Source organism: Anastrepha obliqua, chromosome 1 (genome assembly GCF_027943255.1).
Source record: "Anastrepha obliqua isolate idAnaObli1 chromosome 1, idAnaObli1_1.0, whole genome shotgun sequence".
Lineage (NCBI taxonomy): Eukaryota > Metazoa > Arthropoda > Insecta > Diptera > Tephritidae > Anastrepha > Anastrepha obliqua.
In genome coordinates this window covers 25,721,738-25,732,916 of record NC_072892.1, presented here as the reverse complement: position 1 = coordinate 25,732,916, position 11,179 = coordinate 25,721,738, and the positions used below count along the sequence as shown (strand labels likewise).

At 36.6% G+C, this 11,179-nt stretch overlaps 4 protein-coding genes across 5 annotated transcripts; 2 read left to right on the top strand and 2 right to left on the bottom strand.

The window, feature by feature from the left end:
* The first annotated feature begins 3,602 nt into the window (after nt 1-3,602).
* LOC129244939 (tubulin-specific chaperone A) lies at nt 3,603-4,217 on the top strand. 2 transcript variants are annotated; one of them, XM_054882863.1, is made up of 3 exons: nt 3,603-3,695; nt 3,770-3,999; nt 4,071-4,217. In XM_054882863.1, the coding sequence occupies exons 2-3, from the start codon at nt 3,791-3,793 to the stop codon at nt 4,198-4,200; spliced, it is 339 nt and encodes a 112-aa protein (XP_054738838.1). In that variant the 5' UTR covers nt 3,603-3,695; nt 3,770-3,790; the 3' UTR covers nt 4,201-4,217. The 2 variants fall into 2 exon arrangements, with proteins under 2 accessions (XP_054738838.1, XP_054738846.1); XM_054882871.1 differs by having other exon boundaries at nt 3,630-3,721; nt 3,778-3,999.
* Nucleotides 4,218-4,323: 106 nt separating this feature from the next.
* LOC129244925 (uncharacterized) lies at nt 4,324-5,273 on the top strand. Its single transcript, XM_054882838.1, has one exon. It carries the CDS (start codon nt 4,343-4,345, stop codon nt 5,147-5,149), a length of 807 nt encoding a protein of 268 aa, XP_054738813.1. The 5' UTR covers nt 4,324-4,342; the 3' UTR covers nt 5,150-5,273.
* Nucleotides 5,274-5,339: 66 nt separating this feature from the next.
* LOC129244932 (nucleoside diphosphate kinase) lies at nt 5,340-6,199 on the bottom strand. Its single transcript, XM_054882851.1, has 2 exons — nt 5,987-6,199; nt 5,340-5,776 (listed from the first exon to the last, which is right to left on the bottom strand). Exons 1-2 carry the CDS (start codon nt 6,158-6,160, stop codon nt 5,444-5,446), a joined length of 507 nt encoding a protein of 168 aa, XP_054738826.1. The 5' UTR covers nt 6,161-6,199; the 3' UTR covers nt 5,340-5,443.
* A 2,822-nt stretch (nt 6,200-9,021) lies between these two features.
* On the bottom strand, nt 9,022-10,174 carry LOC129244915 (deoxyhypusine hydroxylase). Its single transcript, XM_054882826.1, has one exon. It carries the CDS (start codon nt 10,038-10,040, stop codon nt 9,138-9,140), a length of 903 nt encoding a protein of 300 aa, XP_054738801.1. The 5' UTR covers nt 10,041-10,174; the 3' UTR covers nt 9,022-9,137.
* Between the last annotated feature and the right edge of the window lie 1,005 nt (nt 10,175-11,179).

Here is an 11,179-nt window from a genome sequence, read left to right as displayed (position 1 = left end):
ATAGTGCAATTTAGTGGCAGTGCAAAATGACCAACCCTGATATTTGGCAAAATTATCAAAACTAGCCAAAATACTTGTTTCGTGTTAAACCTGCCTACTTTATCAACATTACAATGGCTGTTGCTTCATATTCCTCTTCCTAATAGACGTTGTAAGCGCTTACGGGATAAGACCACCTTGATCATCATTTTTAGAGTGAGAGGGCTCGGGTTGAGCCTATTGATCCTTTGCAGACATCATCCAATTGTTCAGTCCAAAGACCTTGGCGCCGTCATTAACTGTGTCAATCAATGGGAAGCAGAGTCCTTCATTTCATCAGCTTTTCTCAGCACATAGCCGACCTTCCCTTTCTCACACAATATTACTTAGACAGCGAAGCCCCAGAATCTTAACACCCAGTCCATTTGCAGAATCAATAGATGTTGTTATTGTCAACGTTCACCCTATGCCGGATATGATGAGGGAGCTGGATCTAATGGATTAAAAAAATAATAAAAATAAATAATTGGCGTGTACACTTCTGTTCGGTGTTTGGCCGAGCTTCTCCTCCTATTTTTAGTGTGCATCTTGATGTTTTTCCACAAATATTTTTTATTGCCGACTACTTTATTTGATTTTACACTGAGGGATCCGAGCTAGGGAGCAGATGCAAAGGCGTATATGCTAAACAGCTAGAGATGTAAGGCATTTCGTTTTCCTGACCACTGCTGTGTGTATTTCAGACCGTACTAACGGTAATACAGGAAATTGCAACAAATAATATTTATATTTTCCCAAACAGTCAAACTGCTCTGAAACCGCTCAGCCACTACGTTTAACCACTAAATATTGTCCTGCTTCCGGTAAAAATAAGTATACAGACTGAAAAAAATGTCCACCGGAAACTAAAGTAAATCGTCAAAGTTTTTGGCGTACGGAATTCAAATCCCGTGCCAATTACTCTGGTGGCTCAGGATTCCGAGACAATTTAACCTAAAATGGCAAAGACACGATTCGGTCTATATTTGAAGTTATTTAGCATTACAATTTCTATTTTTCTAAAAAAAAACTTTACACACTTCAGCATCCTAAAGAACAAGTTTTCTGTTTTCTTCTTTCGAGTGCCGGTTTCATTGCATGTTTTTTCTTTGTCGAGATATTTAATTTAAAAAATTTCTAATTACATAACTGAGTTTTGAATGAAAAATATATTAGAGCAAATTATGAAGGTGCATTTCGTAAGTTTCTTTCAAAGAAGGTTCATAATCTCAAGTTTTAAAAAGAAGGGTATATAAAATTGCTAAAAAGTCAGAACAGCGTTTTCAACATTTCAAAGTGGAAGGCATCACTAATATTATTGGTACTAATTTTTCTCGTGAGTCCAAGACTTGGTTTCCTATTGATTTCTCTTGCATCATCAGGTTAAGGTATCAAAAGCGTCCCAGTTTACATTTGATAAGAAAAAGACACATAATCATTACATATCTACATATATTTTTGGCGAAATTCTTATGTACTTCAATACTAAAATTGTGTTTTCGCCTTGACTATAACCATTTCCGCTCTATCAATTGTGAATGGTTGTTATTAGTTGTGTTCGATAACAAAAATAGCCATCACCAAAGCATGTCTACAGAAGGTGGTGTCTTTAGAGTAATAGAGTTCTTCTTCTTCATTTCTGCTTTAATTTAGAAATGCCAGTGAAACGGAATGATGAAAGCTGTTGTTGCGTTGTGAACGGACGACAAACTAATTTTATCTAATTGTCATTCATTTCATTCTTCTACTGTCTTTCACTTTTTCCCTTGACATTTCTAATTTTAAAAATGTTATTGTTGCACGAATGCCACAACCTCATGGTCATCACCAACCAAAGAATGATAGAATACAAGATTACGTCTTCCGAAGGCGCAGCGACGTCATGTCCTAAGAATATACAAGCAAAAATAAAGAAAATTACTTTTTTATGAAGAAATAAAAACTGCACAGCCAAGAAATCCATACATTCACACACACTGTCTTGCCACGGCGCACACTGGGGATTTTTGTACAGAGATGCGGAAAAAAGTATGCATCCCAAAAAATATTTACATTTTTACTACTAACGAAGTTGTATATATTTGTGTATGAAAAGAACATGTCTAAAAACTATTTTTTAAAAAAATTTAAAAAAAAATTTTTTTTTTTTTAATTCATAAATTTTAATTTTTTTTTTTTTATTAATATAAGCCAGCAAATATTTACGCACAGGATACATGCAAGTTCAAAATTCTGAATTACCCTCAAAATGTCAAAACAAAATTAAAAGTGTTTCGTTATCATTATGCACACACTAGAAAGCGTTTAGTTATTATCATTACCAAAAAATAATCAGTGGCGCCTGGTGGCACCTGCAATTGATTAAAACTGAAAGAGACGTTATTAAGCAACACGTTGATACTAGTTTCTGACCGTAGGTAAATGTAGCTCAACTTGCAGATCCAAGAATATGAAGGAATATGATTTTTTTTTTTTTCGTAAAATTAATTATAAATAGATAATCAAATGCTTTACAGCCTTTGTTCTTCCGGCTAAAATATATAAAAATATCGTACCCTAAATGAAAAATAAAAAATTGGAAGTCGGCTCAAGCAAAAAGAAAAAAAACCACCTTGGGCTTTGAAGTTTTTTCTTGGTCAGTTCAATACTATAAAAAAATTATACTTTTGACATATCTATAAAAAAAAACTGTAAGTCGGAGTTTAGTAATTCTTTTTAATTTTATTGGTGGTTCTATTCTGGAATTTAGAAATACCATTAAACATTGCGTAGGTGGTATGTTGCAAATTTGACTTTTTTCCGCAAAATCCCCAGTGTGCGGCGTCTTCCCCATAAAAACACAAACAAAAACTAATTTAGAGGTTTTATATTCATTTTTGCTTTCATAATTTAGCACGCGGGTCCCCATTTTCATTAGTTCGTTTAATTTAAAAGTCACAAATCCTCACATTACAATATTAACAAGCCATTCACAGACATTCATAGCCAACACATAATTGCACTCCCTTTTGTTTGTTTTGTATTATTATGACTCATAACATCAGCAAATTGTCAAAATCGTGTAAAACCGCTACTTTAGGTTCTCGGAAGACGTCACCTTTAATATTCTGTGCACCGTGTCACCAACTATCAATCCAAATACAGAGGCTCTCTGTACAGAGCATAAGCAAAAATTCTCTCCTAAAGTGAAAAAAAAGCCAAAAAATTAACGAACAAAAAATTATCCATCATTTGCAAAAACTGGTAAAAAGATTATTTATAGTATAAATGTTTGTTTTATCCACAAAATTTCCATAAATATGCTTAACATACAAAAATGTTTTGTTGATAAATTTACCTTTTTATCGTTTATGACTATAAATTACAAATCTCGAACCAGCGGAAGGGCAAAAGTGCACGAAATAACGGATTACATAAAAAATCTGCTTGCAGCGAAATGTCACTTTGGTTTTTTTCGTTTTTCAGTGAGGGAAAATTGTTTGGCTTTAACGAACGCCTACTTGCTAAAATTAGGAACAATTTTTACAAATTTTGATGTTATCGAACACGACTATTTTCTCTAGTTATTTCTGACATTTGTGGACATTCAACGACAATAGCAGCAAGTAAATAAAAGCGTAGGAGGCCGGCTGTTTTGTGACTCATAAATTTAAACTATATCAAGCTAGAAAATCATTGTACGCTTTGCTTAGGGTGCAGAATTGTAAAAACACTTATAAAAAGCAACTTTAAGCTATTAATATTTGTTTAGACACGCAGAGCAATAGACTTCATGGCCGATCCGCGCTTGCGACAGTTAACGATCAAAACGGGCGTTGTGAAGCGTTTGACAAAAGAGAAAACAGTTTGTGAAAAGGAGGTGGGGATAGAGCAGAAACGCTTAGAAAGATTCAAAAGTGAGGGGGCCGATGAGCATGTTTTAAGGAAGCAACAAGAAGTAATCTCGGAGTGTTTGATGATGGTGCCAGACACTTTGCATAGGTAAGCATGGGGCGAACAGATGTTCATTTAAAATAGTGTGATGTTGAAAAACTGGGAACTTTTCTTTACAGATTGAAAAGGGAGTTGGAAGCTCTGACAAAATTTTTGTCAGACGAGGAAGAGCTAAAAGAAACAAAAGAATACGAAACCGCAACGCAAGTAGTAAACGAGGCAAAGAACGTGCTTGCGAATACAAACTAACCCTACCATAAAAAACATTGAAAAGCAAATTCCATTTTATACGATTAATTATTGAAGCATTATTTAAAACTGATTTTATTGTTACTTAAAAAGCACATATGTAAGTTAAAGTTTGGAGACGTTTCTCGCAGAGCACGCAGATATGACTCATTCCTATAAAGCAAATTTTAAAATCTCAAGTATTTCGCAATTAAAGAATAGCATACAAAATATCGTTACTAATGTTAAGCAGTTGGAAGAGTTGGCAGACGTTAATGGAGCTTCTGTAACGCTTGTGAACAGATTGATGCAGCAAACCGATGACCTGCTCGTCGTAGTAGAGAATTCGTCGTTAGAAAGATTTGCCAATAAGGTGAAGAAAAGGAGAATACAGCGTAAACTCAAGAAGTTGAAAAGGAAACAAATAAAAACAGTTGCAGGGAAGAAAACCACTTTGAAGACAAAAACATCTTCAACATCCACATTAGTATCGCCAACTGTTGAAGCACCTTCGCTTACTTCTCATATCAAACCTGTGTCGTCTACAGTTCACCCAACTCAATCGATGTCAAAAAAGCTTCATAATCACCACTACGACGCTCAACGCTTCCTGCGGACGTTTGAATTGCTAAAAATGTTGCATTTCTCACGTGGAAGAAGCGAGAATAAAACAAGAGAATTCGCCGCACAACTACACGATTTGCGCGCCACTTGGAGCAAAGTGTTAAAAGAGAACACGTCCGAGTGTTCAAAAGAAAAAAATGTAGAGGACCAATGGACCGAGGTTTTCTTTGGACCTGCTGAACTCTCGTATTATGGCGGTGAGCAAAAAATTAGCGATTTCCTGCGGGTAAGGCACATCTGGGATAGTTATCTGACGCATAGTAAACACGGCTCCTGTATACACTGTGGTTGGGTCTTACCCCACGAAAATTCTGCAGTAGAGTGGCAGGAATACAGATTTACGTGATAGCTACAGAATTCACTTGTTGCATTTAATGCCGTAGTAATAAAAAAAATGTACTTCCTCTTATATAAGCGAAAAAATCATAACTAATAAAGCTTACTGAAGTTTTACACACTTCCAAACAAAATATTGTTCACGTACATATATTACAATCATACCTTTTTCCATTAGGTTTACAAATAATACTTGTAAATTACTTAACATCCCTTTACTTTATTGGAATAGTGGCAGAAGCGTACTTTTTACTTAATAACATGTTTCGTATGGAGTATTCACAACAGTAATACATTTAACATCTTATTCGTATACCCAACCCTCAGCAGCTGGTTGCCATGATACCAACTCTTTCTCGTTGAACCAAAGAGCGATTTCCTTGTTTGCCGATTCTACAGCGTCGGAGCCGTGGATGATGTTACGGCCTACCTGGATGCAGAAATCACCACGAATGGTGCCGGGCAGGGAGTCAGCTGGGTTGGTGGCACCCAACATTTGGCGACCGGTCTTCACAACATTCAAACCCTCCCACACCATGGGAACCACTGGACCAGAACTCATGTAGTTGACCAAACCGGGGAAGAAGGGACGGGCAGACAAATCAGCATAGTGTTTCTCCAAAAGATCCTTTGATGCCTAAAAGCAAACGAAACAATAAAATTAAATAGCACTTCGTCCATCTTGAAAACAAAATTAGTGACATGTGGCAAATTCCCTAAATCAAACCTAACCTCAAATCAGTCCCTCGGGAAAATTTACACTGGAAAGTCCGAAATTCCAATCTACCCCGACTTTGCAAATGACAATTAATTCGATTAGATGCCACCTCCTACAAGCTCTACTCACCCATGTGAACTTCATAGCCACCAATTTGAAGCCCTTTTGTTCGAAGCGCTCGATGATCTTGCCGACGAGTCCACGTTGGACTCCATCGGGTTTCACCATGATGAAAGTACGCTCCTTATTTGCTGCCATTGCGTATGAGAACAACGAGAAGAATGCCAGAATTGAACCAATCATTACAATTTTTTTCCCCACCAAATTATTTTGTGAAAACGAGAGGGTGATAGAGCAGGAAGACAAGTTTTTCATGCTATTGCGCACAAGCCATTCGACAAATAATGCCGGTAGTGGCCAGGGTTGCATGGAAAATTAAGCTGACACCTTGAATCAACTCTTTATATTCGAACTGGAAAGAATGGAAGTGTAAGTAATAAAATACGTAAATATGTAATTGTTTAATTCTTATATTTGAAAATTGTTTTATCAAGGCGAATAAGGTGGTGACACTAGATCGACAATTGCAATTGGTATTTTGAATGTCAAAATTTCAACCACAATACAAAAAAATAAATGGGGCAAAATATAAGAACCAGTGGCTTTGAAATTCAAAATACCATATCTCAAGTAAAAAAAAATGGAATGTAATAAGTTAAAGCGAGAGTGCACAATATCGACTATTAAAATACAAATTAAGAATTGTATTTGGTATTGTAAAAATTACTGTTCTCTGCCCCTAAAATTTAACAAACAAATTTATCAAGGATGCTTAGTTCAAAAGTTTGAGTGCATAGGGCAAAAGCGGGATTGAGTTGGAGATTCAAAGACAAATTGTCTTAAAACTTATTCGTGTAAACCTCCATTAGGAGAGTTGTAAAAAGATAGACCTTTCAAGATTGGCAAATAAAGCGTATCAGTACAAAATCATATTTAGAATTAACTGAAAGAAAATTGAATACCTTCAATTAGGGCTCCCTTTTTGCATATGAATAACAACATTTTCATGGTGAATTCTGTGGCCGTGTCAAAATCGTGGGTATAAATTTCGTTGAACACTTGTACGATAGTCACCCCTATTATGGTATCCGCCGGATGGTTGCGGAGGGAGTTATACTCGATCCGACAGTATTCGGTATCATAATAAACGTCGGATAAAGCAGTATGCGGATCGATAATGTGGTTTACGGATCGATTAAAAAAATGGCATTACCAACAACGCATTCAATTCGCGTTTCAAACAAATTTACTCGTTTCTCATCCGCAGGTCATTGCGTTGCGGATATTATTATAATAAAGATGGAGAGCAATAAAATGTAAGGAAAAACATTTTTATTTGTTTTTTTCGGATTATATATATTGGCAAAATTTATACAAATGGCAAAATTTATATTTTTTAGGAAACGCACAACCACCAGAGAGCAATTTAAAGGTTTAATATCTCGTATGAAGGAGCGTCCCGATATTGCAAAAAATTTTACCAGGAGTGCTCTTGACGAGGTAGAGCAATTTTGGGAGAGTGTGCGTGAGGAACTGAATTCATAAGGGCCCCCATCGAAGAGTATTTCAGAATGGAAAAAGGTTTGTTGATAATTCAAAAGTTCATTGAGAATATAAGTACTTCTTTGCGTTTTAATTAAAGGTTTGGTCAGATTTTAAATCAGCAGTAAAGAAAAAGTTGGCGCACAATAAAAGGGAATTACAAGCAACTGGTGGAGGCGAAAATAGGGAACTACCTTTATCGTTATAATAAAGGTACGAATTGTCTCCAGCAGGTTTCAAAATTTGTATGTGGGTGCCATCTACGCATATAACTATGCCGGGAATTCTTGTTTTTCCAAAAAAATATCTTTTGGCTTCAAGCTTGTTGTTGTTGTTGTAACAGCATAAACATTCCCCATACTTACATACGGGGAATGCTGCTGGAGTGACAGTCCTTGACCGGATATAAATCCGGGTCGTTTCGGTAACGTAGAACCGACTGTCGTGGAAACGATTGGCTTCAAGCTCTTCAGTCTCGGTCATTGCCAAGCTTATCCATTTGGGGCATAGTGTTGCCTCTAAAATATTTAAACCTTCTGACAGTACTATGGACACTGTGGACTGCGCCATGCCAATATTAAAATCTTGCCCAGTACCATTTTGATAACCCCCTTCAGCAAAAAATCTTAGACAGGCTTCTAGTTTGAGCTCTGGCTATATCGACCATGTTTTAATAACAGGAGGCATTTCCATCTTTAATATGTTAAGAACATATTGGAAAGCTATCTTATTAAGGCGGAAGCGCTTAACAAATCTACAAGAGGAGTTCACATAAATTTTCGTCAATTGTCCTTAAAAAGTGAACTTACACATCATCAGGCAACTGGAACACGTCAACAGCATTATCCCTTACATTTTTCCGGGTTCGTCTTGCATCATTGCTTGTACTTTCAATAAAATCTATATAAAACGCTATTGAATCCTTTTTACACACTTAACAAATATTTATTGGTCTTTTGAAATTTTCGCACAACTGTTTATGCTGATAACACAGTTCACGGATTGTAATGCAGTGCATCCGTCGGTAACAATAATGCCATTTTAGTGAAAAAGTGAATAGAGTGCGGATCGAGTTAACTCCCGCCGCATATCATCCGACGTTTATCATAATAGGCATGAGTAACTTTACGTTTTCTGCTTTCAGTGAAAAACTTATTGTCCAATTTAATCCCAACGAAAATGCTTGGCATTTCATGAAGATCCAGACATACCAAATCGAGTATGGTATAGTGGAAGCACAGAAGAAATATTTGAGAATTTCGTAAATTAAAATTAAAGTAATTTTATAGTAATTAGGGTCATGGATCCGAATGGATACAAACGCTCCGGCTTTGAAGTATTCGATGCGGTACCAGCTGGTGGTAGCAGAGGAAGAGGAAGGCCTCCTCTGCGTTGAAAAGATCAGGTGGTGAAGGGCTTGACTTCATTTGGTGTGTCCAATTGGCGCCGGTTAGCACGAGAAAGAAACGATTGGCGCGCTTTCCTAAACTCGGCCAAAATCTCGTAAGCGGTTATTGCGCCAATTAAGAAGAAGAGAATTTGAAACAATGTAAATAAAAATGTTTACTTAGTGAAACTGTATTTTATTTTGCACAGCACAGAAACATATATTAAAAAAATATAATCAACAAGCAGATGAATATTTCACTCCATATCACATACTCTTTACATATTTAACTTAGGCACTCATTTTTGCTAAACCATCTGCATACTGGAATTCCGGACTGTTCTCATACTCGCACATATCCAATGCTATCTCACAACTCTCCTTTACAACGCGTTGTTCATCCTCTGCGAAGCGGTTTAGAATATTAATACATTCTTCTGTAGCAATTGCCCCCAAAGCTTCGGCACACTCGTGACGTACCATTTCATTTTCGTTTCGGTCTTCCAAATTCTCCTTAAGATAAGGAATACTGCAAGGTTCTTGTATTTGACCCAATACAAATGCTACCTCGTGCCGAAATAGTGCTGAAGAGTCTTTCAAGCCTTCTGCGATGGCTAAAACACTTTCAGGGGTTCGTAGATTTCGAAGGCTGAACATAGCGCGGTAGCGATCAAACAAACTATGCTTTGGATCTAAGTAGATTGTTTTTAGTTCTTCAACTGTTTTGTCACCAGCCGTAGGGGGTGAGGGATCGACGGATGAATAGGGATTGCTATCATCTACTTTTTGTCCGCTCTGATGCCAGCAAACACGTTCTAGTGCAATTAAACATGTTTCTGCTACTTCTACTACAGGGTCCTCTTTGTACTGCTCCAATATCGGTATAACTTCAGGTGCACTGATAGCGCCAAGTGCTTCACCGGCTTCATGGCGAACCATCGGTTCTTGTGTTGTATCAGCGAGAACTTTTGTTAAAATATTTATAGCTTTTTTATCTTGCATTTGTCCAAGACAATACGCTAGCTCATGCTTTAACAGCGCTGAGTCATCTGTGAATCCCCGACTGATTTCTTCTATTGCTGTAGCGCCTCCAAGATTTTTTAGTGTAAATAATGCACGAAAACGTTCTTTCAGTGGACGTTCTTTACTATTTAGTACTGCACCGATGGCCTTTATTTCCTCCTGAGTAACCATATTAACTTTACTAGGATTGTTAGGGAACCTTTAGAAAGAATGTAAATTTTGAATTAAAGAAAGAAGATGAAAGTCACGGATAATATGAACGTGCTTAATAGTGTTTACGTTGTTCTACTCAAAGTGACGTTTGTCAAAGAAATGGTAGAGGGTTGCAAAGTCAATTCCTGAATAAGAGTGTTATTGTACTAAATTGATCAATAAATTGTAAATAAAAGCGGCAGAAACTACTCAAATGCGAGGCTAATCATAAGAAGTAAAACAATGGAAAGAGTAAAAAACTTTAAATACCTATTAGTACAGCTGAACGACTAAATGGACTGTGATCAATAAATTGGTAGAGTAGAAACCGATATAGCAGCTTTCATGAAGATTAATGAATTACTGATACGCCAGGATGTACCAATTAAATTAATGACACAATTTCTAAAATGCTATGTTAAGTCAACACTTGTATTGTATATGGACGTAAAGCCTGGACGTTTAGAACCGCACCGACTTATGCTGAAAACAGTGAACACCGTACGCAGTCCCTTACCGCAGCCCCTAACGAGCACAAAAACTCAACCCGAGCGAACAACTGCATTCTTTTAATTACATATTTACACAATACATCGGTTTGTGTGTGTATGTGTTTGGTTGTATCTACACAATGATATTTTTGCTTACACACTTTTTCACACATCCGTGTTATCAGTCACAATTTTTCATTGTTTAATAAACCAAAGCCAAAAACCAACAAATGCAAATAGTTCATTTATCTATAATTACCATTATCCAACAGTATTTTTAAGTTATTTTAACAAAAATTAAAATTTTTCCAATTTTATTTTGTAAATGATTTCGAAATGTACTGCTTGGCAACACTGTGTGGTGAGAGAGGAATCAGCTGAAAGGGGATTACGGGATTTTTTAAAAATCGTGAAATAAAATCTACGGTACTACGATACGGAAGGAAGGAATTTTTCATTTACATGGGGTTCTCATTAGTTTGATCGTAACAGCTGACAGGGGAGTGCGTTTACGGTGTTCACTGTTTTCAGCATTAAAGCCTTTGAAATGTGGTGCTACGGAAAATGATGAGAATGAGCTTGTCTGACAAAATATCGAATGACATGCCAAAGTACATAAAAAGAAGT